At 41.1% G+C, this 27,634-nt stretch overlaps 1 protein-coding gene across 1 annotated transcript; it reads right to left on the bottom strand.

The window, feature by feature from the left end:
- Positions 1-6,245: 6,245 nt before the first annotated feature.
- mxd1 (MAX dimerization protein 1) lies at positions 6,246-27,521 on the bottom strand. The gene is made up of 6 exons (XM_018669449.2): positions 26,421-27,521; positions 25,653-25,752; positions 17,390-17,419; positions 11,868-11,982; positions 11,540-11,699; positions 6,246-10,078 (listed from the first exon to the last, which is right to left on the bottom strand). Exons 1-6 carry the CDS (start codon positions 26,485-26,487, stop codon positions 9,882-9,884), a joined length of 669 nt encoding a protein of 222 aa, XP_018524965.1. The 5' UTR covers positions 26,488-27,521; the 3' UTR covers positions 6,246-9,881.
- Between the last annotated feature and the right edge of the window lie 113 nt (positions 27,522-27,634).

Genomic DNA, 27,634 nt, shown 5'->3' with positions numbered 1-27,634 from the left:
GAAGGAAAAGAAAACATGAACACACATGGAATGATGCCAGATAATAGACCTATATGCAAATATACATTCTGACATGCTATGGTAGGAAAAACAACACTAATGATGGCTGCATTCAGTTTATTTCAACCTTACACAGGCCCTGCCATTCATACTGGCTCACTAGCATGGCTTGCTGGGGCGGTTACTGGAACCATGCAACCATTAATGATATTAGTCACACCTGTGCTTTTCCTGCTATGACCTATCAAAATGGCTGCCATGGACTTCAGTCGTGTTTCTGAGCAGTGTTTCATGTCACCGTGAGTGGCTGATCAAAAATAAGCCAGAATGACTGAGAGTTTATGAAGAAATCCATTTTAGAATTTGATTTTGTGCTATCACCTGCACAAATTGCAAAAGTAATGTGTGGCAAATGTCCCAAGAAGGACACCGAAACCTTAGCTCATAGCTATTAGCATGTAGCAATTTGTAGCAACCCTAATAGGATGGTGCACCGTTTTTCACACAAATTCTGTGTGAAACAAATGTCTGTTTTAAAGTTAGACAGTTCACACTGTTTTTAATTGTTAATGGTTGTGTGGGTCTTGGTGACAGCTGACAAAAGTAGCAGAGTGAGGGTTTTGGATGGAAAATGTGTCAGGTTGTTATGCCTATAATTTTTCAGAGAAATGAAATATACTGGTGTGTTTATTTTTAGTATTTTTTTAACAACTCTATGCATGAGTGATAAATAACAGTTATTAAATACTCTATTTAAAAACATTTGAATTTTTGCCTGTATACACTGCAGGCATCAACAGTAATATGAGGTTTTGTATTAACATAACACATCTGATCTGATGTATTTTTATGGTAAACACCAGTTTAATGTTAGTGACAGAAAATCCTAATGATGATGTTAGCATGTGCAGCAGGTAAACAACAGGAATTTCATATGCTTTTTTTATGCTAACATTATTTGGGTGGTGGGAGTTTGGCCCACAGTGACTGTTCATGGTTTGGGACACCGTTCTCACTACTTGTGATATATGACTTTGTAGCGTAATCACTGCTAGTAGCTGTCGTTTCTCACTGGAACTCCATGTGTCCATTAGCTAGCTAGACTCAACAATGTGATAAAACATTGATTTTGAAAATGCAGAGATGAATGCCACATACAAGTCCATATATAAGATGTTATCACATTGTGGGGGTGAGGATACAGTCCTGCCCTGTGAGCATCCTTGATTGTTTGTAAAGGAGGAACCTGTCTATAAGCAAGCACCAATCATTTTTGTCATTCAGAATAACAAAAACCCTTTTATAAACAATGTTATAGTATATAAATCTGGTGAGATAGAGACCATCAGTCATTCCAGCCTTGGTCTCACTGATTCAGAGTTATCATACAAAAGTAACACAATTAATTTGATAATCTTCAGCTGTTTAGACTTGGCAGTATAGAGTAGAATACATGTAGTTCCCCTTACTAGTTACTGCTGAGGGAGTGAATTAATACTATTTTAATTTACCCAGTCCCCCCATGGCCCCAGGTGGGACTGCAACATTATATTATGACAACCCCCCCCCCCACCAACCTGCTACTCTAACCCTTCTCCTTCTGCTGTCCCAACCACTGCTGCTGCCAGCACAGCCACACTATCCTCACTGTGGTTTCATCTAATAGACTGTAAACACTGTTCCACATTGCAACCAGTACATTCAGTTGTTCAGCTGTAGCAGAACAGGCAGAATTGATCTGAAGTGGGTTTAAAACAATATATAATATCACTGAGTATTAGATATAGCTCAGTCAGTGTGGTCCAACTCTGTTCATGTAGTTTGATTGAGTACATTTTTATTGCATTCAGTACCACAATGGAAACACTGTGAACAAAAATAATTGCTATCTGAGTGATTACTGATGCTATCATGATGCACTGAAGATATTATTTAACCTCACATAGTGTATATTTGAATGTCTAATTACTGAGTGATATTATTTACTATAATGACATTTAATAACTCAGAAATTCCACCTCTCCATGGAGGCCCCAACGCAAACCACTCTCCAGCAGCCCTGCTGCTTTGAAACTCCTTTCTCTTTGGTGCTTTGATATGCCAGGTGTTACTCACAGCGCTAAGCGAGGGTTTCTGTGAAGAGCTTTACTATGTGTCACGTTCAGGCCACTCAGCTCCCTTGCTTTTGTTCTGTCTTGGATGCACTGATCTTGTCTGATGTGCACTCTGGTCCCCTGAGATCTCTCTTTCCCGCATGCAGACGATCTCCTCCATCTGTTTGCATATACACATGCACATGAAAAACACACATATACACACACACATTCAGTTCTCTATCGTTTGATCTAAGCTGTCAGCTGTGATGGAGGATGATCATGTACGGCTGTCGCCACTCAGCCACTTCTTGAGCTGACATTATGATCAGACATGGGGGCCATACTGTATGTGACTACTGAAGAATTTCTGCTCTGGTGATGAAATTCAGTGAGCCTCAGATGAAGTCACTGACTTCAGGTGGAAAATGGTAACAGGACTGCGCTGCAGATAGTTGACAGCACCATCAGGGATGCAATACCCGAACTGGAGGAGTTATACCAGAAACGCTACAGGATAAAAACAAAAAAAACTAACTGCACTTCAACTATGGTCTTTTCTCCTTGTTGCCATCGAAGAGGCACCACTGCAGCCTCAGGAACACCACAGAGAGAATGAAGAGGAGTCTCCTTCCTCACCTCATCAGACTTCTAAACATGGACCTTGCTTAAAGACTGTGTGATTGGCCACAGTATGACAACTGACTCATCAGTGTTTCACTCATTTGTTGTTCAAATTTCATGTCCACCATTACCATGTCAAGTCATGTGTAGTTGTGTTCCTTCATTTTAACTTAACTCTATTTCAGCTTCTTAACATATGTATTTTCCGAGTATTTTTTGCATATGCTTGTACTACATATTACAACATTTCTATTGCACAATTACAATTACGATCATTACAATGTAGCATTTCACTACTCACGTTTTTAGGTTCTTTTCTACCTCAGTAAAGGGTTTTTGTATTCCACAATCTAAAACCAGAGGACTGGGAATCTGTTTGTCATTTAGACCTGTGACACTGCTGACATAGTCATATGATGATCCAGAGCCATGCACAGTGATAATGGACCTTTTTCAAGCATTTTGACTTGTCATAGCGGCAAACTTACAGGTGGAACTGATACTATTAACGATGGCTCAGTTCCATTAAGTGTCCCATTAATGTTGCTATTACACCTGTACTTTTCCTGCAGTGACATGAAAAAAGTACTATGAACTACAAACTCCAGGTGACCATGAGGTAAATAATGGTCAAACCAATCAATAAAACATGCTCTTTCTATAAGTGTTTTCAAAAGGAAACACAGTATTCATGTAAAAAGAAGAAGAGGAACAAATAACAGTCATTGCCATTTCTATAAAATACTATTCCACATCTAGCTGTGCTTAAATCATCATCATACAACTGTCATGATGGTAGGGAGAGTCTGGGGGGTGGAGGGAGTCATTATTAGTGACCTATGAGTGATTGAATGACTACTCAGTTGTTCTTAAGGGTTTGGTGTTGTGTGTTTCCATGGCACACATCATTTGTTCTTTGATTGTAATGCTTGGCTGTGTGTGTCATGCGGGTGTGTTCCCTGCATTAGTTGTCTGCATGTTTAAATGCTAGTTTGCATGTGTGTGTGTGTCTGTTTGCGGGTGTGTTTGTGTATGATTGGTCAGGGCAGTCCTGGGAGGCGAAGGTCAAAGTAAGCTGGGTGTACAGGGCCTGGATAAGTCACTGGATTTGACTAATCTGACGAGCGAGGAGGTGGAGAGGTGGGTTAGTAGGCCTGTGACCCTGTCCCACACCCACAAACAAACACAATTACTTACAAAACTCTGTCAATAACATTTCTATACACACACCAGCAGGTAGGTTATGTCAATACACTCAGCTGGAGTGTGTTATGCTTGGCTCAGGCTAAGCTGCATTGCGGTGTCTGTCTCCTGTTTCATGTGCAGATTAAACGTGAGGTGTGTCTTTTGGATGCTGTTATGCACAGTGTTTTACAGTGGGATGTGACTGAAAGATTATCTTACATCAACACTGACACTGAGATAGATAGATAGATAGATAGATAGATAGATAGATAGATAGATAGATAGATAGATAGACTCTGTTGTAAGATAAGCCACAGTGGCTTTAAGTCTGCAGGAAAGGACATCAGGTCATCACAACAATGACTGACTACAGCACACTGCTGTAGTCAGGCATTCAGAGCCCGCTCTGACCACTCCATTGTGCTGAGCCTCTCTCTTGACAGCAATGACCCTGCTGTGCCACCATGTTCTCATGACCTCGACACTGTACAACTATACTTTTACAGGTAGAACACACAGCTGTCAACAAAGGTTAACACATTATCATTCATCTCTTTCAACTGCGATGATATCTTTGGACAGATATGGAGCTTTTTAACAGGAAATAAAGTCCTTGAATTTTTTTTTTTACAAAAATGACAAGAAATGTATGTAATTATTTTACACTAATCTCATTAATGTATACTAAACTAGGTTAATGCTCCCCTGGATTAACCAGTTATTCCCAGCGGTTTTGGCCTGCGACCCTTTAAAATGAAGCAAGATCTAATTGCAGCCCATCACCAACAGTTCCTTATGTCTAATTATTTTAGTAATTTTTCATGGTCTAGAGCCTGTTGCACAAACTGTTTGGAAGTACAAATTAGGGCTAGTTGTAGCACTAAGTATTTGCTGCGTGGATATTTATGTCTCACTGAATTAAAATGTATTACAATACACAAACTAATTCTTAGGCAGTGATTACTACATAGTTACACTCATAATGGCCAGTGGAGATGGCAGTTGGAACATGGAACAGTTGTTGAGCTAACTGAGTTTACAGACAAAGATAACATTAGCTTGCCAATATATTACCTGTTTGGAGTGAGGGGTTAAAGAAGTGATAAAGAATTTAGTCAACACATCTAACATGGCTCTCCATTAAAATGCTTTTTTAATAATGATGCTAGGATTTTGAATTAAATTTCACAAAAATAACTAACTGTAATTTTAGACTATTATTCACATTAGCTAGGTTAGCATGACCACACTTGTCAACTGAATGAATACTAACTCTGGAAATACACATTTCTTCATGTATAAATTAAACAATGTAACACGTACACACTCCACAAAGGGCCACTGGTTAAGTTTTAATATATCATTTGCTGCTCTAAAACTAAATTTTGTATGTTGTCAGGTTTTTTTTTATTTTTTTTTTAGACAGAAATTTGTTTTCAAAAAGCCAATTTTCACATAACTTAAGACTTTTCTGGCTAAACATTTCTTAACTTTTGATAGTGAAACCCAGTTTAGTCGATCACCAGATTGAAACTAGATAAGAACTAGCTAGTAATAGCTTTTTGGACAGCTGGTACAACCACCCTACTCTTGAGGAAGTAATGTCACCCAATAATTGTTTCCCAACCCCTTAGAATTTTTGTATTAGCCATTGTGGAAGGTACCAAATATAGTCACAGGCCAATATTATCCTCATACATACTTTAGAATTGAACACTAGATCGTAAATGTTAAGTCTGATGTGTTAGGCGGTGCAAGTGGTGGAGAAGACTTGCCCTAGACCCAGAATAAACTGGGTACATATAAGCATTTCTATGTGTCAGGTATTGGAGCTCAGTCATCATAAATGACAACCAGTCCAAGACAGAATATATTGAAATAATACTGAAGCTGATTTGAAGAGCTCCCTATGGTAGAAAAGAAAATCTTTTCCTATTCCTCCCTTCCCCCTCAGCAGTCAGACAGCTCCAGAAGGGATGCAGGATGCTTTTCAAGATGCCCATCCCCCTCTTTTTTCTCTTCTTTCCATGGCTTTGTGTGTGTTGGTTATTGAGCTGCAGTCAGATGGCTGTGATCATACAAACCTGGGATTTGGCCAGCAGATTACTCTGAAACACACTGGATGGCTGGCGAGGATCAGGCCCCCGTGGAGGCTTTCTTTCATCTGTGGTGCAACAAGCTCCTCATTACTGTCTATTCAGCCTGTACATGAAGATTATTCATTGTATGAGAAACTGGTGGGCTGGGTTTCTTGGTAAAAGCCTTCATTTTTTCTTAGAATAGAATTGCATTTCATGCTTTCGTGTCTTGAACCACAAATAAAGACAATGACAAGGTAATAGGTAGGTAAACAAGGGTTTCAAATGTTTTATTCCTTTAACATCACTGGCAAATATAAATTGCTGCTCCACAATTCATTTTCAAAGGGGTTTTTTCCCCACATTTGAAGTGATTTCCTTAGAAGACAGTGTTTAAATTCTCCAATTCTTAAAAAGTAAGTGCACAAAACGTCCACCTTTAAGTAATTGTTCAACAGACAGACATCTGACCTTTCTGAGAAGAAAGGTGACAGGCGACGACGATGTTCATGGAGCTATGACGCGGTGTTGTCTGTGTGTTTGTGTGTGTGTATTGTGTAATGCATGAAAGCACCACGCCTGAGACCGTCACAATGAAAAGGAATGACCTTTGTGATACATGTCGATATATCATATACACTCATACATATCATATACTTCTGCTAGGTCGTACATTTGTGTCTGTTTTAAGGCATTATCAGCCATGTTGTATGCAGGGACAAAATGTGCAAAAACCAAATATACACATGAACATGAGTTTGCCCTGATGCTGAAACCTGTAGCTTAAACAACTGGTCTGACCGTAGTCTTGTTCTTTGAGAGATTTCACACCTGCTTCTTAAGGCAGATGCTGAGAGCGCCAGGGTTTTTGTAGAGGGGAGTTGGGTTGGGTGGGGTGGGGTGGTGAGGAACAATAGTTGCATGTGATCATTGACACACACATGTACACACAATTCCCCACTACACGCACGCATGCGGGCACGCAGGCACGCACACACACACACACACACACACACACACATACAGACATCTCACCTGCACCACGGAGGCTAATGCAGCATGTGGAGGAGGAGGTCATGCTTGCACATGGGCGCATGTGCAAACACATACACACATACGGGAAACGCCACACACACACACACACACACACACACACAGATTGGTGGAAGACAGACAACAGGCCATGGATGGAAAAAAGGAGAAACATGAGACTCCCATAGACAGACATTAATGCTTAGGTTCATACATGAAGTCTTTGTCAAGTGGACTTTTTTTTGCATTTTACTAGTAAACAAATGAACAGAAACCCAGAACAGAAACATATCCTTACAAATGTTTTTTTTTAAACCACCCACCCTCTACCACCCCAAAAAATTTCTCTCTGAAGACAGTGACGAAATAAATGCACACACACGCAGTCACACTTAGTGTATACACACGCACACACTGACAGATGGCATTTCAGTGAACGCATCTGCCCACTCACACCTACTTCTCAATACATTTCCCCTTTAGCCCCCCCTTATAGCATGGCTACACAGTTTCTCTCCGTTTGAAAAGATTTCAATTTGACAGAAAAAAGCAGCATTCCACACTCAAAAGACTAAACAATCATATATCTATTTTTCTGATTTTCTTTCTTTTTTTTTTTTTTTTTTTTGGTGTACCATCTTCATGCTTTAACTGAGATTTACAAGTGGCAGATGCAGGAGCAGGGGGAAGTTCCTTTGGCATCGTTGCTGCAGGGTTGAGGACATCTACATACAAAAAAGCTGCTATCCTCTCCTGCCTGTGAGGATTCTGGACCAAACAAAGGGCTGAAATCTCACATGGGCGAGCAGCCATTTTGTTTGAGGTTCCTAGGCACGAAGATGGGCGAACAGGCAACGCAGCTTTGCCAAAGGAGTCATCACCGCCCCACAACCTGGCCACCAGCTCCTCTCTCACTTTTACGTTTTTTAATTCACATTTTTAGAACTTATACAGATTTTGTCCTACTATCCCTCCTCTAAAGGGCAAGATGGCTTTGAATACAGCTAAAAATTAGAATTAACCACAAAGAAAACATTTCATTTCCTAGGAGCACCGTGCCAAATTCTGAACAGACACAAAAGCCTAGAGGCACAAGAGATATTTCTAAATATTCTATGGATTGACTAGGCTGTGCAAACAAACTACACATAGGAAACTCTCAATAAACTCCACAAGAAGAACATAGGCTATGACTAATTAAATATCTTTATATATATATATATATATATATATTCATCTATATATTTAGTATATCTAATAAATACATTTGTTGATAGACATAGAGATCTTTCCATAGACTATTTACATTAAAAGGAGTACATTTTTGCAGAAACAATAAATAGCTATCAAGGCAAGGCGAAGGAGAGAAACATTTCTTGGTTTTAATATTTTGGTGCTCTTCAGATGTGAACACAAAGAAAGAAGCAAGATTCCTCAGTATGTTCCAACTGAAAAGTCAAAGCTAGTCCTTCTGTTTCAGTGTGACTTGCCTCGCCTCAAACTGAACTCTCCCTTCATAAATAATTGGCAGGAACATCCACTCGCAAAAAATAATGCTCTCAGTCTCACCTGCCTGTCCTCTCTATATAGTGGAATGTGCTCCAGTCTCTTTGACTGCTCTCAATAGATAGAATCTTCCCTTCCTTTTTAATACCTGGTGAATGGGGCAGTGAAGAATTAGTGTACAAAAAATGTACCAGCACCTGCCAAAAATATACCAGCATTTGGCCTGGTGGCTGGTGTTTCATCTTTCCAAACCTGCTAGTGACCCCTGTCGTTGCCAGGCTCAAACATGACATACACACATTACAATAAAGGAAACTGTAAAAACGCCACCGTCATCAGAGAGAGGCAGAAAACATCAAACCCACCCCAAACCCTCCCCTACACCCCAGCCCCTTCACAATCTCATGCTGCACAATTTTTTTTGTTTGTTTTTGTGTTACTTTCTCTTCTGAACTGCAGGCGTGGACATAAATTACAGGGTAATTACGAGATCGCCCGCCAAAGCTCGGGTACTAAGGGATGTATTGCTGTCGGCCCCCGACAGTTTAGTTTAGTGTCCACAAAGTCTGCTGCACCGTACAGCCCAGGCAGACAACTGACATGTTTCAAACACTTCTGGTAACAATACAGCAACAGCTGCAGTGGGGGCCTTGAAGTTTTTAAGAGACAGTGTTTGAAAAAGATGACACAGTTTTGTTTACAAAAGCAATTTTAAGTGCAAATTACCATGCACAGATGGTTGACTGGTGAGCAGGGCAGAAAAAAAAGCCCCACGTCATGTCAGTGTCACACCTTTGGGAGGACTCTGTCTCACTGGACAACTAGGAGCGATGGAGGGGTGTGTGTATGTGTGTGTTGATGTATGCATGTGTGCGTGTGTGTGTGTGAAGTAAGGGTGAAATCTCATAAGTGCTTCCCATGGCTCTTGAGGCATAGAAAAAGAGGCAGTGGGATATTGTGTGGTAACATTCACTGGCTGAAAGTTGTGGTTCTGACGGATGGGGTGGGGTGGGGGGTGAATGGGGTTGGTAGGGTGGAGTGTCTTTAAAATCCCACTCGTTTGATTGGTGCAGAGCCGAGTGAGTGACACCCTAACGATTGACCGCTGATGATGGACTAGATGTGGGTGGGTGTCTCAGAGGTGTTGCAGTCTGAATGGAAGTCACCGTGGGGACAGGAAGTCCGCAGAGGCCTGGCTAGAGGAGAGACCTCAGACTTGTTCAGTCCTGGTGGAGTGGCAAGGGAAACAGGGAGGGAAGGAAGGAGGGTGGGGTCTGAGCGGGACCAAGGGAGTGGTGAGACAATCTTGGGATGGGATTGGCTGAGGGGAGGAGGTGGGTGTTGGGTCAGTGACCAGTGCTGTTTATAGGCTGCAGCCCAGCTGCTTGGCCCTCTCCTGAGTGTCCTGCAGGCGCTGCAGGCTGGCGCTGGAGTAGCCCTCGTCGCTACAGCTGCTGCGCAGGCTGCCTCGCTCGTCCCCTGAGTCGCTAACACTGCTGGTGCTCCACTCCAGGTCACCCAGCAGGTAGTCCGTCCCCTCCACATCTACATCCAGGTCCTCTGTTGTCACATGGGGACACAATAACACAGTTATGAGCATGAAAGATGACAACATTGGTTTTTCACACTTGTTTTTACCTGAGCTGAATGGTTTAGCTTAGGTGATTCTGGGTTATTATGAAAACAGGAACAGCTCTATAAAATGTCCATTTCCTTAAGTATAAAATGATGTCTTCATATTACTCTGTCAAAGGCAACAGTCCAAAACCCAGCAAAGAACTAGGTAATGTTTAGTATTTAGCAAATGACTTAAAATAATGGTCCATGATCAAAATACTTATAGCTCTATCACTACTGTGGTTCATAAAGGTTCACCCAACTTCAGAGTGTTTACACTGGTTAACAATATTGCAGTACATTACAGTATGTTTGTTTTCATGAAACACTGGTGCAGATCAAAAGTAACAGTAATGTATCCTTAATGAACTGGTTCCATAAGGTCTTATTCACTGCAGACATTCTGACATCTCAGCACAGAAAAATTACAACTAATTAATAATTGTTGCATTTCATTTAGTTATGTTAGTTGCAGGGTTCTGCACTGTGCATGCTGGCTCATTGCCAGGGCATATCAGCATCAGTGTTATAATTACACCTGTGTTCTAAATGTCAGCCATGAAAAACATCTACTGCCACTGATCTGTTTCAGAGGACAGGAAGTTCTTGTATTATTTTATTCATAAAGAACTCTTCTGCATATATCACAGCTAAGAGAGCAAACTTTGTATTGCTTCATCTTTTAACACATTATTACACTGATGAAGTGAAGCCTTAAGAAAGCTGTACTAACTACTACTAACTGCCACCACCAGAATACTGACTTAACATCTATTTGCTGCAAATTACACTAATCTATTATTTGTAATTGACTAGTTACAGAGGAGTTACAGATAAAAATCACTCAATAACTTTGATCAACGCTAGGAAAGTTGCATTTAAAGAAAGTGTTTAAAGTTGTGTTAATTTAATCTTTGTCAAAGCAAATTCTGAAGACATAACGTGTATATCCAGCTATATTTTCTTTAAAAAGAAGATAGCTGGCTCCAGAGTGCTGTAATAAATCCTTCTCATTTTGAATTTCCAGTAGCACAGTTCCCCCCACCCCCCCCATGGTTTTTTCATTATAATTTTGCATAATTTGATTTAAGGGAGGACAGCTGTTAACCACAAGATAAATGGCTCTAGGCCTCCTTTGAGCTCATCACCACACTAAGATGTTACTTCCAATCTATGAAAAATAACATAAATAGAAACATTTCAAAAACATCCAATCCACTGAAGAGACACAAATGACCACAGTAACATATTATTTATTACAGCCTGTTGCAGGAAGGTTCTGTATCATTAGTGGGAGTAGAAAAATGCATCATTTCCTTTTTCTCATATGAGTACACCTGCTCCATCAACTATTTTATAGAGAGAAGTGAGTATTTTACGTCTGTGTGTCTGTGTGAGGCTCACCCTGGTCAGAGTCGGACTTGTCGGAGGACAGAGTGGAGCCGGTACTGTCCATTCGGGTCCTCTCCACCCCCAGCTGCTCCAGACGCCTCCTCAGGTGTCTCTGTTCCCGCTGTAGCTGCTCCAAGGTGTGCTGAGCTCTCCTGTCACTCTCCTCCAACCTCTGCAGGGTGGAAAAAGAAAAAAACACAACACAAAAAAATGTTAGTGTGTGTGTCTGTGTTCCCTCAGCAGCTTATCTCAAACATGCCACTCAAACACACAATACTAACACACTTATCCACCAAAGCCGTCAACACATTGCTGTCTTCATTAGATGAGTAGTACCCACCTTGATGTGATCTTTGGCCTTCATCAGCAGGCTGAGGGTGGTGTGCCTGTTAGCATCTGGTCCCAAGGGAACGAGGGATTTCAAGCGCTCTAAACACAGCCGTAGATGTGCCCGTCTGGAAAGAGAAAGGAAGAAACAAAGAGAGAGAGAAATCAGTCAAGCATCATCACTTATTTACTTGTCCAAAAACAAGCATGTGTGGAAGTTTGTTCTTTAATGCAGGAAACACTGGAGCTTTCAACTGCACCTTATGGTCTCAAAATCTCAAATCTAAGCTTGAGATTTGAGTATAGATAAACTGGCTCAAGTGACTGAGACATCACAGTCTGTAGGCCACTCATGGTCACCAGACCTCATGCAACTTCAGGTCACATACACTAAGGTAGGTTAGGTAAAGGAGAGAAAAGATATAAGAGTAGGTTTTAAATGAGGTAATTAAACTTTTTATAAAGGTTTTTGCAGAAAAAATCATTCCAGATTTATCAAAGCAGAATATTTTTATATGTCATAAGACTTGTTTCTACGAGATATTTAAATGCAGCCTTACAAAAAGGCTGCAAAATGTGTAAAAAATTTGCACAATAATGATATAAGAATGGGTAAAGTGTGAATCTGAACATCTGATTCCATCATTTGGCATCAATTTTTAATACTTTGAGATATAGACATCATAAGACCTGAGATATTATTACACTTCACTGAAAGAGTACTCCACTCCTATAACATTGTCTGAGGTCCAAGAAATAGAAGATAAATATCATCCAAAAATCCCTTAAATGTCAATGAAGTATTTGTATTTTCTGTATGAGCTACTGTACATTTGTGGTCCTTGTGCTTTTTGATACAAATACTAAACTTGATCATCAATAATAAGAGGCAGCGGGTAAAAGCTTTGGCCATGGCAGGTGGTATATGTGAGATCTTCCCATGTATATTTCTTCCCAGGAAGTCAGCATTATAACATTATTACATAGGATGTTTCATTGAACAGCAATGTTCAAATCCTCTTGACAGGAAGAAAACAGAAATGTGGTGAAATCCAGAGATCATCTGTGACATACGTTCAGATCTGAACTGATTATTAATGCCCCTGCTCACATTTAAATCATCCCCCTCCTCCCTCCTTTTCCCTCCGTATCACTCTCAGCTGCTTTAAGCTGGCAGCCTTGGCAGTTGCTGAGGTCTGGTGGGTGTTTGTGACCACTTGACCCCGCTGTTACACAACACACACCTCCAGCTCCAGCCTCGGCGAAGTGTGTACGTGTCTGTGTGCCTGAGCGAGTGGGCGTGTGTACGTCAGACTCTTCCTGAGAGTGAGTGTAAAAATTTTATTTTGGCAGATGAGGGGCCAGCTGGATGAGCTGTTCATTTATTGCTTGCTGCAGGTAATCCTGATGTGAGCATCACTGCCGGAAAGAGTTTATTCAAAATTGGAGACATGGAGAGAGAAGAGCACTGATTTGAATGTGGGCAGAGGACACACACAAATATATTCTTACCCCCTTACCCTTTTAAAAACACACACACATACGGTCATAACATTAAAACCACTGACAGCTGAAGTGAATAACATTCATCATCTTGTTACAATACAATGTTCTGCTGAGGAACCATGGGTCCTTCATTCATCTGGATGTTACTTTGACATGTACCACCTACCTAAACATTGTTTTAGACCAAGCAATGGCAATGTCAGGGGCCTCCCCCAGCAGGATAATGCTCCCACCACACCACAAAAACTGCTCAGAAATATCTTCAGAAACACAACAAGGAGCCCAAGGTGTTGACCTGGCCTCCAGACTACCCGCAACCCATAGGGTTGTCCTGGTGCCAGACACTACAGGAGATCTTCAGAGATCCCATGTCCAAGCCCCAACAGGTCAGACTTGTTTTGCCAGTATAAGGGGGACCTATGCAATATTAGGCAGGTCCCACAGGTACTGAATCAGATTGGGATCTGGGGAGTTTGGAGCCCAGGTCAGCAGCTTTGGCTCTTTGTTGTGTTTTTGTGGTGTGGTGGGAGCATTATCCTGCTGGGGGAGGCCCCTGACATTGGGGAGTGTTGTTGCCATTGGAAGGGTGTGTGCTTGGTTTGTGACAATATTTAGGTGGGTGGTACGTGATAAAGTAACGTCCAAATGAATGTCAAGATCAAAGGTTCCTCAGCAGAACATTGTGTTATAGCAAGATGATCGATGTTATTCACTTCATCCACCAGCGGTCATAATGTTATGTCTGATCTGTGTATACCGCAGGAGAAGCCCACACACAAACATACAAAGCAGGATTGAACAGCTGAAACTAAGTGCCTGTTTCTCATCTGAGTCAGTCCAAAGGGCATGCAGACTGTCATTACATAACATGGAAATGCCCTCGCCTGTGTTGTTCTGACATAATAAGGGATCAGCCAGGCTAGATAATGTTTGTTAAAAAACACCAATGAGCAGCAGACTCATGAAACAGGTCACATGTCGTCTGAGTGAGATAAAAAGCTACAGGCGTGGCAGTAACGTACAGTGGTATTTCAGAAACAGGTTGTTCTGGTTCACTGTAACTTCAGTGCAGTGTGTCAATAGGTGAGTATGAATGTAGAGCTATAGGTTTGTGTGTCAGCCTTAGGCCAGAACCTACATTTCTCTGCCCCAGTTTCTCGCTCGTGTCCTCTTCAAATGCAAACTGGTCTGAGCACACCTGTTTGGTCTGAAATAAGGTGAACGTGCGAGTCCAACTTGTTGCATAAAACAGCGTTTCCTGCAACTAAGAACGGTTTCTCTTCTCAGTAGCCTTTAACCTACAAAAAACTACAACTAGGTCAGCGGGATGCACTCTGCCTGACCAGCAGTAAATGACCCTGATGTCTGCACTCCCGCCCTCTGACCCCCCAGCAGTAACTGCCCATGACTAGCTGGGATGAACTTGCATGTTAAAAAAAAAAAAAAGAAAAAAGGCGTGGTCGTGGCCGGAGTCGTGTTGCGTGGACATGCACACACACACACTCACTCCTGGATCTGTGTTATTTGACAACCAGAGGGGACTGGAGTTTTACAAAACAGGACAAAATGGGGGGAGGAAGGACTGGGTCTTGTACTCCTCTGGCTTTGGTGGCACTAGGTGACCATGGGTAATTTACTATCTGCCTGTGATGGCTTTCTATCATCAAGCCACTGGTGGGAGAAACTGGCTAAAGGCTATGAATGTTCTCAAGTGTAATACGACGGGCTGTGGTCATAATTTTGACTTACTGCTGGGAATGAGGTGTCTGCACACGCATACACACACACACACACACACACACAGGCAAAGGGCTAAATCCCAGGCACAGGCCTCAGCGCCATATATTATTCAGGCCGTCCACTAAGCTGCTGGTTTGGATCAACCAGCACAGGCAGCAGTGAGGGTGATGCCGACTTACTCTCTCTCTCTTTCTCTCTCACTCACACACACACACACACACACACACACACAGATTCATATTTAGGTCTAAAATGTCTGCCTGGAGAAATACTGACAGCAGCAGTTTGATTTTTGCCTGGGACCATTAAAAAGATGCAGCCTGCTGTCAGAAATGTAACTTAATCATAGCCTAAACAGTTTGTGATAAATAGGCCATACAAATTCAGTTTCCGCAAACACTTATTTTCTAAACTCATTTAATATACTACTCATGCCTGCCTTCAAATCCAGTACCTTACTGGTAGGGATGAAACTAACCAACATCTTCATTATCCATTAATGTCCAGATTACTTTCTCAATTAATTGTGTTCTTTCTATAAAATGTTGAAGATAGTTAAAATGCCAGTTATAACATCCCACAACTCAAGGTGGTTGCTTGTTTTATTCAGTCTAAAACAGAGGATACATTTACCAGCTCTGTAAAAAGTTGTTGAGTGTTGCAAATTATTGAAACAGGATCAGCTGTTTTAAGGTGTCAAGGGGCACACTGAGTCACCTGATACAACCATGATAGCTCATTTGTCTCATCAGTTTCAGAGGAGGGTGAGAAACCAGTAGTTCTGTTTGAACCAAGAGCATTATTACACATAACAGCCTGTCATTTTAAGCCGAATTTATCAAAGAAATACTTGGAAATAACCTGTTTTTAACAGGTTTAATACTTTAATTGAGTATTTTGCTCATATAAACACTGTACTCCTGCACACTCTTAACTCAGCTGCAAACACTTTGATAAGGTTCCTGGGTCATTCTGATATGATCTGGGATACTGACGCATGTTAACATCTTATCCCACTTACTGTTGGTTTTCCACGTCTGCAAAGGCACATTGTAGTTTTAACTGGATCACTGCATGAAGCTGTCTTCACTAGTAACTTCTCAATCACTTATTTTTATACTTCATTATTTATGCACTGACTTTACAAAATACTAACACCCACTATGTGGTGGGACAAAGCAATGTCTTACATAATCTGACAAGTGCACACACAAATGAAAACAGTGTGTTCATTTAGTGATGACATGACAATAAAAAAGCAAATCTAAACTTGAGAAGCATAAGCTTTAGTAGTTTTATTGTGCTAGATAAATCATTGATCAGTTGTAAATATGTTCATCTTGTCTGTATGTCTGCTATATCTTTATCAGTTCAGCACTACCCAAAATAATTTACATGTACACAAGAAATCAGGTTACACAGGGAGTCAGACAATGTGTTGTCATGCACTGTAGTAAAATCCATGTATAAATGCAACAGCTGTGTAATCAGATTTCAGCCCTATTTCAGATTTAGTATGGAACCATAGTTTACTAATTTTAGGGGGCTTTTCAGAGCTGTAGTTAAATAAGTGGAGTTGGGTTGTAAATTGTTGCTGAACTTGATGTAGTTTCTTTTCATATGAAAAACCATCAAAGCAAACAAAAAGAGATCACTAAAAACCATCCCTACTCAATCCTCTCATTAGTTAGATTTATCTTGGGCAGGAACAAGAAGGTCAACATAGTAAGAATGTCCTGAAGAAGCTCTCATCTGCCCAAACATCATGAAGGCAAAATATTTTGTTGCTAGTCCAGATCAGAGCTTGATTCATTCCCCAACTAGCAGCTGGTGTTTAGCTCAAACTTGTGGAGTACACCTTGTAGTTGGGTCTAATTGAGGCTGGAATACTTCTCATTACAAACAAACTACTCCAATATTTGTTTGTGATCAGAATGAGACAACTTCCTCTATAGGTTGATAGTGCACTGTTTTGGTCCACATCCAAGCCCAAATGCAGCACTCAGGTTTATCTACAATCTACTTACAATTCAGTCAAATGTTCAACTTTGTAAAATTATTTATGATTTCCAGTTTTCCTTTCCTTTAATTTTAATTCTGGGTAAAATGATCCTACATACTTAATTATTATTAATCATCTGATTTTCCATTTGTATGTCAAACCATGATTTACAGAGACTTCCATTGTAACAGTGGGGGAGGGCTTTGTGGTGTGAACTGGTTTTCTTATGAATTGATGAACAGCACTAACACACAAATACACAAACACACAAAGCAATTTTTACATACCTGTTCTTTTCCATCTCATTGTGCGTAGACCTGTGGAGATAAAACAAAACACATATGAGAAAATGACTGCACTCATAATAATAGTCAGTGACTGAACAGGGTAAGATTTCCCCTCTGCGTGTGCCATCACTGCAGTCCAAGGCCTTACTGCAGGGGAGTGAGAGAGAGAGAGAGAGAAAACGCTGTGTGGGAGTTTATGAGCAGTCAGAACGGATGACAAAATGAGATTCTAGGAAAAAAGAGGAAAAGACTGGGTATGCTGATGCCTGAGGCTTGTTCTGTGGAGGAAACCTGCACTTTTTTAAGGACCACAGCGAGATACGTGATGAGGAGGCCGAGAGTAAACATAGTAACAGTAACCAGAAACAATAGGCAGGAGCTGGAGTAGACAGGACTATGCCCCTTCATATTGCCTGATTATCCATTGTGTGTGTATTACTGAGCAGGGTGGGGGTGGGGTAAGACAGTGCTGAAGGTAAACTGAGCCATGGAAGTGTGCTAGCAGCCAGAACAACTCCTGCACTGCAGTGTTAACGCAGCACACACACACACACACACACAGACGCTGAAGTGATTGGGTCAAGTGCAATATTTTTTGGAATTTTTTTTTGGTCTGACCTGTGTGAAAAGGGGTAGGTGGGTGGGTGGTTTAGTGGAGGGACGGAAGGGCAGAAAGCAGAGAAGATCCCCTTGGCATTCCTGAACTCTCCTCTACCTCCACCTGACCCCCCGACCCCCAGACACACTCCCCCACCCCTCTCAATCCTCCCACCCCAGGTCCCAAAATAGCCTCTGCACCTTCTGCTCCGTTAGGCTACACACACACTTCTATCTTTGTAGGGACAATCATTGACATAATGCATTCCCCAGCCCCTTATCCTAACCTTAACCATCACAACTAAATGCCTAAACCTAAGCCTTACCAAAACTTAAACCTGTACCCTAAAATCAAGTTTTATCCCTCTAACAGCTATTTAAAGCTGCAAGAACCAGCAAAAACATTCCCACTTTCTGAAAATGTCATCACTCTGTAGAGTATATAACTGGTCCTCACAAAGACAGAAGTACAAGTGTTGTTAGGTTGACAATTTATTTTCAAGACTTTGCTTAGGAATACTGTTTTCCACCATCCGCAGTCACAGAAATGGGTCTGTAGCCTGTGTGTGTGTGTGTTTGTGTGTGTGTGTGTGTGTGTCACTGTGGGGGTATCATCTTGTTTCAGCCCTTCTCTTTGGGTGCTCTATATCTCACTTGGGCCCCACCAGCCAGTGTGCATTCCTGTGCAGGGCAGACAGCCACTGGTGACATAACAGCACTAGCAGGGAAACGATCCCACTTATTCAGGCTAGATTTCAGACTCTCCTGTCCTGGTCCAACCACCCTCTGCCCCTCTGCCCTGATAACACACCCATGACGCGACAAGGTACAGCAGATATTAAGTAATAGTGTAATGATGAGATTTGTCATTGTGAGCAGTGTGGAATGATGTATGTTTTTTCTCCAGCTCCACATCAGTACATTACACTGTACTATCAGTACAATCCTGGTCTATCAATCAGACCAGACAGACTTCTCCATACTTTGTCATTACACTGGATTATATTATACACCATACGACTATAATGTTCCATAATTGCTATTTTCTAAAGCTCTAACTAACTAATCCTCTACAGAAAAGGAAATAAATACCTTTGCCATCTACAGTTCAAGATGACTGCTGAATTTAAAGGTCCTCTTTCCACAAATTTGCAATTTGAACAGAACAGGAAAAACTCTGGTTACTAGAAGCCCACCCAAGTGGCAGTTAATAATGAGAAACCTAGCTACAGCCAAACTTCACTTTACTGTGATTCTGAATTGATTCTCAGCTTGCAATTTTTTTTTTTCAAACACTGTTGAAGAAGTTCTTACATGTATATTTATATACTTGTCAATGCCTCATATGCTTTACTCTTATTGAATGAAGAATCAACTTTGAATCAAGAGTCAACTCAACACCAAGAATCAGAATCAAATAGCAAGATTCCCAAAGATTCCCACTATAGAATACAATACTGGAGTTTTTAAGCTAATACTAATATCAATATTTGGAGTTATAAAGTCTGATAACATTTTACAAATTTTCAGGCAGACATCAAACAGATTGTAAAGAAGATTATCAAAAGCATTTTGTTTGGAGGTAAAACTGAAAGCAGCATAGAAATGTTGCTAAGAATTCCTCATTGCCAGAAAGTACAGCAGGTTAAATTTGAACTGGGAAATTCCAATAACAATTCTACAGCTTACTTCCAATATCGCTTCCAAATAAGTGAGCTGGTGAAAATAATCTTCATCATCAATCTTCTTTTCAGTTATAGGAATATTGAACGCAAAACTATGAACGCAAGAACCAGGATGCATAAAACCTGACTTTCCCTTAAAGAGGGAGATAACCTGCATGATATAGATCAGTGTCATTTCAAAATCATTTGTCTGAACAGGCATTGAGAAAATGAATGACTATTCTCATCCTAGGTTTTGGTCACATCATCATTCTCTCTCCACATTCAATATAGACCTTCACTTCAACCTTCAATCTTCCTAGGGGGGTGGGGGGTGGGGTGGGGGGGTTCTCCATCTACATAATGGAGGAGCTGGTGCTCTCCACTGCCTGCCAAGAGTGAGAACAGAGCAGGAAAGACACATAGGAGTGGAGGAGGTGAGGAGAGAGAGAGAAACGAGGGGGAGGGGGGGAGTTACAACTACTCACACACATGCACACGCTAGAAACACGGTGACTCCCCTCCCCCACTACACACACATCCATGCCATGGGAAAACAGAAACTGGAAGGGGCTTGTACATACTGGGTTGAATGATTTCAAATACATACATGGCTGCCTGGCCTACATTTCACTAAGTCTCAACAGCAAGAAAAAAAACTTATCATGGATGATCAATTAATGATCCGTTCTTCTCTGGCAGAAATCAGCCCCCCCCCCCCCCCCCCCCCCCCAGAGGCAAATTCACCCAGTCACTGTGCTGGTCTGCCTATTTATGATCAAGAGCCAACATCATCTCAGACCATATCAAATCATCTAGGCTGCACAGAAACCCTTACCAATAAAAAGTGTGGCTCTGCCAGCCTTAAATAGTAACAAGCAATAGCTGATAAAATTAGTTACTGTAGCTTAGCTTAACCTTGTACATAAACAACAATGAACCATGAAGTAAATGCTGGTGAGCGAAAAGGTTTCATGACTGGAAACAAGGACAAACCTGCAGCAGCTAGTTGTGTACTCGACATACTAAGCTAGTCCCATGTTTTCTTCTCTAAGCATGTCTAAAAATGTAGTGCCATGCAAGCATGTTCTTGCAGTACTCCACATCCTGCGTCTTTTCATATATAGTGGAAATGGAGGAACACTACAAATGTGACAACACTGTTGAGCCTAACAGCCATTAGCCTAACTGACAGGCTAAACCAAATATTTGAGTAACACCAACTCCCTTTAAAAGGGCAGTCTTTTCGGCATATATAGGTATATATAAGTGCTGTAACTAATGATTATTTTCTCAATTCTGTCTATACCATGTCAGAGAATTGTATTAAACGTGTCCATTACAAAATCCAAGGAGGTGTCTTCAAATGTGTTTTTTTTTTGTCTGGGCTATGTACATATATGAATGTATTGCATCCTCAAATGTCTGTGTATAGGAGTCTTGTAACTTAAGATCGGAGGATAATGTAGCTGTAGGTTACTAGGGGTAATAGGCCTGTACATAAACCTATAAACTGCACATGCCTATTTACATGCTTCACCTCGTGTGCTCTATACATTAGATACTGAACATTACATTTAACAGTCCAGTCACTTTAGGTCAGTGTGTTAAAACAAACTTATTTGTACAACAGTACAAAAAGAGTTCAAATGGGAATAATGCTGCCGACCTTTCAAAAGTCTCCTTTTCAAGGCATTCATGATGTTGCACTTATTTGTACAGAAAAGTGACATGAGTGGTTGTATAAACGACTGAAAAACAAGACTGCAGACTGTTTGCTGAATAATCATTTTGAAAAACTAACAAAAATGTGAAGAAGGTGCTGGGGATGAGGTTCAGAAGTTGTTCAACGATGTATCAAGTACACCTTTAATGCATGAAGGCACTGGCTGTATCAGGTATGATTATCGATGAAATGGTGGCAGGTAATTTTAAAGTTCTGTATTGTCTGATCTATGCCAAACAAATCACAAGGGAAGAGATACAAATTGGTTAAGAATTTTGACAGTTGAGACACTGAGATGTCGATGGTGCAAAAATGTGTACACAACACGTAGCATACTCATATGCCTGTGTGTCACAGTCTTGTAACTTATATGTACTAGATGTACATTGGGTCACATACAGTAAGAAGGCTATATAAACCTATTTATATTCTTCACCTCATGTGCTCTGTGTGCACATTTCCATACATGATTGGCAGAGAAATGCATTCACTCCACTGGGGGGGTGGATGGCCGACATACCTGATGTGGGTTTAAGTAAGTATACAATCAGCTGTCATGTTGGGTGGCAGCAATATGCCAATGTCACATGTACTGAAAAAGCAGGTTTCACTGCTTCACTTTCAATGTCACTGCTCATCTTCCATCATTTTCCATCAGCCTTACCATGTCTTCTTTATATTGACTTTTAAAAGTTAAGTATTAAAACTCTCTGACTTTGCCCTGATTAGGTATTTTTACTGGGCGGCATGGTGGTGCAGTAGTTCGAGCCGCGGTTCGAATCTGGGGCTTTTCTGTGTGGAGTCTGCATGTTCTGTACCTGCATGGATTCTTGCAGGGTACTCCGGCTTCCTCCCACAGTCACGTTAGGTTAACTGGTGACTCTAAATTGCCCATAGGTGTGAATTTGTGTGAATGGTTGTTTGTCTATATGTGTTGGCCCTGCGATGGACTGGTGATCTATATAGGGTGTACCCCGTATCTCGCCCAATGTCAGCTGGGATAGGCTCCAGCCTCCCGCGACCCGGATAAGCTTTATAGATAATGTATGGATGGAGGTATTTTTACTGGTGCATCATTCACTATTTTTCATGTGCATATGATCACTATGGACATACAGCATGAAATCTTTTAAGTCTCATAACAGCCTCAGTTCTTTGTCGCATGGAGTCCACATGATTTTGGACATGCTGCTCTGAGCTTCTGGTTCATGTTGACATGATTACAACAGCTGCACATTCATGCTAATCTCCTGTTCTGGTGCTCTACTGGATTCACATCTGGTGACTGGGGAGACTGAAGATCACTGAACTCATTGCCAACAACTCCCTTGTTTATGAAACCAGTCTGACACGACTGCTACTTTGTGACATTATCATGCCATAAGTAGCCATTAGAAGATGGTGAATTGTGGTCATGAAGGGATGCACATGGTCAGCAACAATACTCAAGACAGACTGTGACATCCAAATGATGATTGATTGGTATAAAGGAGCCCAAAGTGTGCGAAGAAAATATTCCCCCATGCCATTACAAGGCTTTATGTTCAGTTCTGACTCTACCATCTGTGTGCCTCAGCAGAAATGGAGATTCATTAGACCAGACCAAGTTTTTCTTCAACTGACTAGTTCTGGTGAGCATGAGCCCACTGCAGCCTCAGATTTCTGTTCTTTCTTCTTGACAGTTCTAGAGCCTGATATGGTCTTCTGCTGTTGTAGCCCATCTGCCTCAAGGTTTGACTGAGATTCTTTTCTGCTCACCACAGTTGTAAAGAGAGGTTATCTAAGTTACTGTGGCCTTTCTCTCAGCTCAAACCAGTCTGGCCATTCTCCTTTGATCTCTCCTTTTTATTTTTTCACACTATTCTGGGTAAAATCCCAGGAGATCAGCAGATTCTGGCACCAACAATCATGCCACGGTTATAGTAACTGAGATCACATTTTTCCCCATTCTGCATGAAATCGTGTATCTGAATTTTATGCATTGTGCACTGCTGCCACATGATTGATAGTTAATGATGTGAATTGTATGCTGTGGCCAGTCACCAGATCTCAACTCAACTGCACCCCTATGGGAGATTTTGGACCAACAGTTTACACCATTATCACAATACCAAATGAGGGAATATCTATTAGAAAAATGGTGTTCCATCCCTCCAGTAGAGTTCCAGAGACTCAAGGAATCAATGCCAAGGTGCACTGAAGCTGTTCTGGCAGCTTGAGGTGGCCCAACGCCTTGTTAAGAGACTTTATATTGGTTTTTCCTTTGTCACCTCTCTGTGTGTCCTCCTGAACTGGGTCACAAAACCAAACTGCAATCTAACCACAGAGCACACATTGATCTGTGGGGTGTGGATGCAACACAAATCTGTCCTCATATGATTGATTTATGGAATTCGGGTTACAGACTCTGAATGTACACTATGTGTGTGCAGTGGTGACCACCGAGGTGACTGGAGCTGCCAGGAGCTGCCCCCTTACTGAAATGTCTTCTGCTGTCACCTTGACTGACCCAGTTTGTCTTGCTGAGCAGCTATTCACTTAAAGCCAGTTTGTTGCTGTCAGTCATACTTTAAAGACAGCAGGAAGTCTAAACATGACATTAGACCAGCACACTCACACATGCACATGCAGCCACAGCTCTTGATGCCTAAGAACGAGCCATTAGGCATCAAGAAAATTGGGTGAGAAGGTGAGCAGAGGTGCCAAATTTCTACAATGTGGATTTTTTTGTAAAAACAAATGCCTCTAACATTACATTGTTGTGTAACTAACTAACAGTACATTTTATTGTGCAGTCTGTAACACATCTAGTGATAGACTGTGCACCAAATACCTAAATTGGGCTAAATATACAGTATGCTAGTGCTGTTGACAGATTACCTGTCAGGCTTTTGATGCTTTACTACCTCTAAATTTTGGCAGAGACCAAGGCCGACTGTTTTGGTCAGTAACCTATAGATCTTTATATCCTCCAACAAACAGCTGAGGTTAGGACACCAGAATACGTTCTCTACGAATACAATCAAGAATGGGTGCTGCTGACTTTGAAATGTCTCCCTTTAGCTGGAAAGAGAGCTGGATTTTTTTTTTTTTTTTTTTGGATGTGGGTGGTGAGATTATTTTTTTTATTACCCTGGTCTTTGGCACAGCATGAAAACACACAAAAAAGAATGTAGTCGCAAGCAACAACAAGCAGGGTCCAAATACAGTCAGCTCTGCTGGTAAACGGGGCACATTTTGTTTTCACTACCTTAAAGTTAAATACAACAGAGGTCTTGGAGAATAAATGCATCTTAAATTTAAATAAAAAATTTAAACTTTTCCAAAAAATAAGCTGAAAAAAAAATTTCACGTTCGTGATAAACTAAGAAATATTCTGAGATTTTCATGACATTTGATCACACATTTGGCAAGCTAGGACACGTTGTTTATACAGTACATATTGCTGAAACATTTACTTTAATTGTGTCTTCATTTTTCAAAAGATTCAGAAACAACATTTAATTTTCAGATTCTAAATCAACACGGTTTTAGTAGCATTTGAACAAATACATCAGGAGTTTTAATTAGAAAAATTTATTATGCAAATTTAGAAAAAAAAGCAGAGCAAGGGACTTGGTACTTGACCAGTGGTGTAAAGTTTCATCATATGCTGCAAGACGTGTTGCAAAATGAAGTCTCTATAACATTCCGCTGATTTTTGACATTTGCTTGGAGGTATAAATGCCTTATTGCTAAATTATGAGATAAGCTTAAGGGCTGAATGATCAACACTGAACAGTGAATCTCAGAGCTAGCATCCAAACAGGTTGACCAAATTTGGTTACAATAGCTTGAACTAATTTGATTTATGAGCAATTATGTGAAACTGAATTACTCCCAAAGGAAACGGAGTATCAAAAAAAAGTAACAACTATGGTGCAGCTTTGGTCGAGACTTTTGATGTGTAAAATTTTGTGAAGATTAAATCAAATCTGAAACATACACAGCTCAAAACCACAGGATCAGAGAGGGTGGGCCTGCATTCAAAAAAGTTGTGCAATAATCAACAGAATCCAGAGAAAAAATAATTTAGTTTCAGGCTCATGTTTCCAGCTCAGACAGCCAATTATAATTCTGATGTGGAAAACAAACACCAATCTAGGAACAATGGATTAAGGCTGCTGCACTCAGTGGTGGCACACTTGAAGTGGGGATATGATAGGCGGCTTGTTGCTGAGCTGAAAAACAATGAAGTGTGTAGATTTTTGGACACGAGGAGCTGAAGAGCCTTTACCTGCTACTTGTGTTTTTCTTGCTTTTGCTTTTCCTTTTCAAGCTTTCCCTCTCTCGACTGCTGATGAAGGGTGGCATGGAGGCATAGCCGTGTTCTGCTTCTGCAAGAAAATAAACAACATAGTGGTCACATGTCCTGATATCTGGCAAGGCAAAATACAGTGAAAAGAAGCCAAACTGGGAACAGGCAGACTGCAAAATGTGCCACATTTGATCCTTTAGGCATTCAGTAGCAACGGCTTGTGCTGAAGTGTAGGCATGCAATGAATGGATTTCATGCAGTATATTTATACAGTATTTTCTCCCCTCAGCCTGGACAATGATGTCATCTTGAACTGGAATAAACCCCACTAGCAAACCACAACAGAAGGAAAGGAGGGGCCTCAATGAAAACAATGTCTCCCTGCACATCTGACTGCATCTGCCACATATGCATTCATTCTTTCATTTTCACAAATTAAAAATAAAAGGCACGTGTGTGTTTGCACACGTGCCTTTTATATAAAAAAATATCTGAATATTGATTAGCACCTATTTTGGGCAGGCGATGAATTCTATTGTGTATTGTGCAAAATCCGACAACCTTAATGTATTTAATGCATGGCGCGATGACATGATGTAAAAATAATAATAACAATAATGATAATAAAGGACTGGCACAGACTTCAAAATGACAGGTGCATAAATTAGCGTGATGTGGGGGGAGGGGTGTCGATGTAATTTTTAAGAAATAAAACAGACGGTAGTAAACAATACATTTATACTTTACCTCGTTCCCTGCGATCGAGGTACTCGGCTGCTTCGATCAACATCTGCACCATTCCGATCGCCGCCATCTTCAACAATAACACTGATAATATAACAATCCGATGAGGGATTCCGTGGCTGTACACAACCAGCTTCAGGTCCTGTCACTGGCTCTGCCTCTAATACTCAGGTGCCTCGCTGTTCTGTCACCGATTATTTTAAAAGGCGAGAGGTTACCTTAAAGAGTTACTCCTGCACCGTGTCAAATGGGCTATTTAAAAGTTAAAGGTCATGAATGAAGCACCAATCCGTTTTTAAAGCTTTACGGTTTTCGTCCTTAATTAATGGTTGTTAAAATGGTTCAGGTGAAGGTTTGGTGTTAGCTGGCTAGTCAAGGCTGGCGCTAACACTTCTTCAGCAGTTATGGTTGTTTTGTCCCTCTTTTTAAAAACAAATTGTTAGCTAAATATTGCTAGTTTTAGCTGTTGGTAGTTCTTCGAAAAACGCGGTTTGTGGACAAAAAACGAAGGCTTGCTTGACGTATATAAATAAGTCGAGTGTTGAGTGTATATTGTGTTTGGGGAAAAAATTAGTTCAGGCTAATGTTCGCGCTGATTACCAGAATGACGATGAAAAGTTCCTCCTAGCTCGATTGTATGGTGTAAAGATTGAACCAATCGAAAGACAAGAGCGTTGTTGGCTTGTTCAGTTGTCAGAGACTTGCCTGGTGTGAAATGGAAAGAAAAACAAGCTAGCTGTCTTTAAGTTCAACCGACGATGTCATCCAACCTTTTCGGTTCGGGGCTATGTGGCTGGCTAGTTTTGTGCTGGTTTATCGCTGATCACGCGTGATACGTCTCGCTGGAAATGCAGATAGCGACTGACATCAGCCGAGGAACACTGAGTGTTTATCAAACTGCTTCCAAAATCGCGGCTTGTTGATCTGGACGACGGCTAACTACTGTACTTTACCACAAAGCTACTGTTTGCCGAGATGTAATTGGGTACTGGACATAACAAAGCAAGCTGCTATTGGACGATCAAGCCGTCAGTCATAAAGGGGGTTGGCACTGACTGCCACTGAGGGCCATCCTCAGCCATTTTGGTTCTAATTCACAATGGAAAATACGCACTACATGGATCCGCAATAGACACAGTTTCTACACCACGCACCCTCGTGCCGTGATTAGTTGCTTTTCTGATAAACTTGTTATCTATTGGCCGCAGTGTCACGAG

This window comes from Lates calcarifer, linkage group LG13, assembly GCF_001640805.2.
Source record: "Lates calcarifer isolate ASB-BC8 linkage group LG13, TLL_Latcal_v3, whole genome shotgun sequence".
Taxonomy (NCBI): Eukaryota; Metazoa; Chordata; class Actinopteri; family Centropomidae; genus Lates; species Lates calcarifer.
This window is presented reverse-complemented; position numbering and strand designations above follow the sequence as displayed.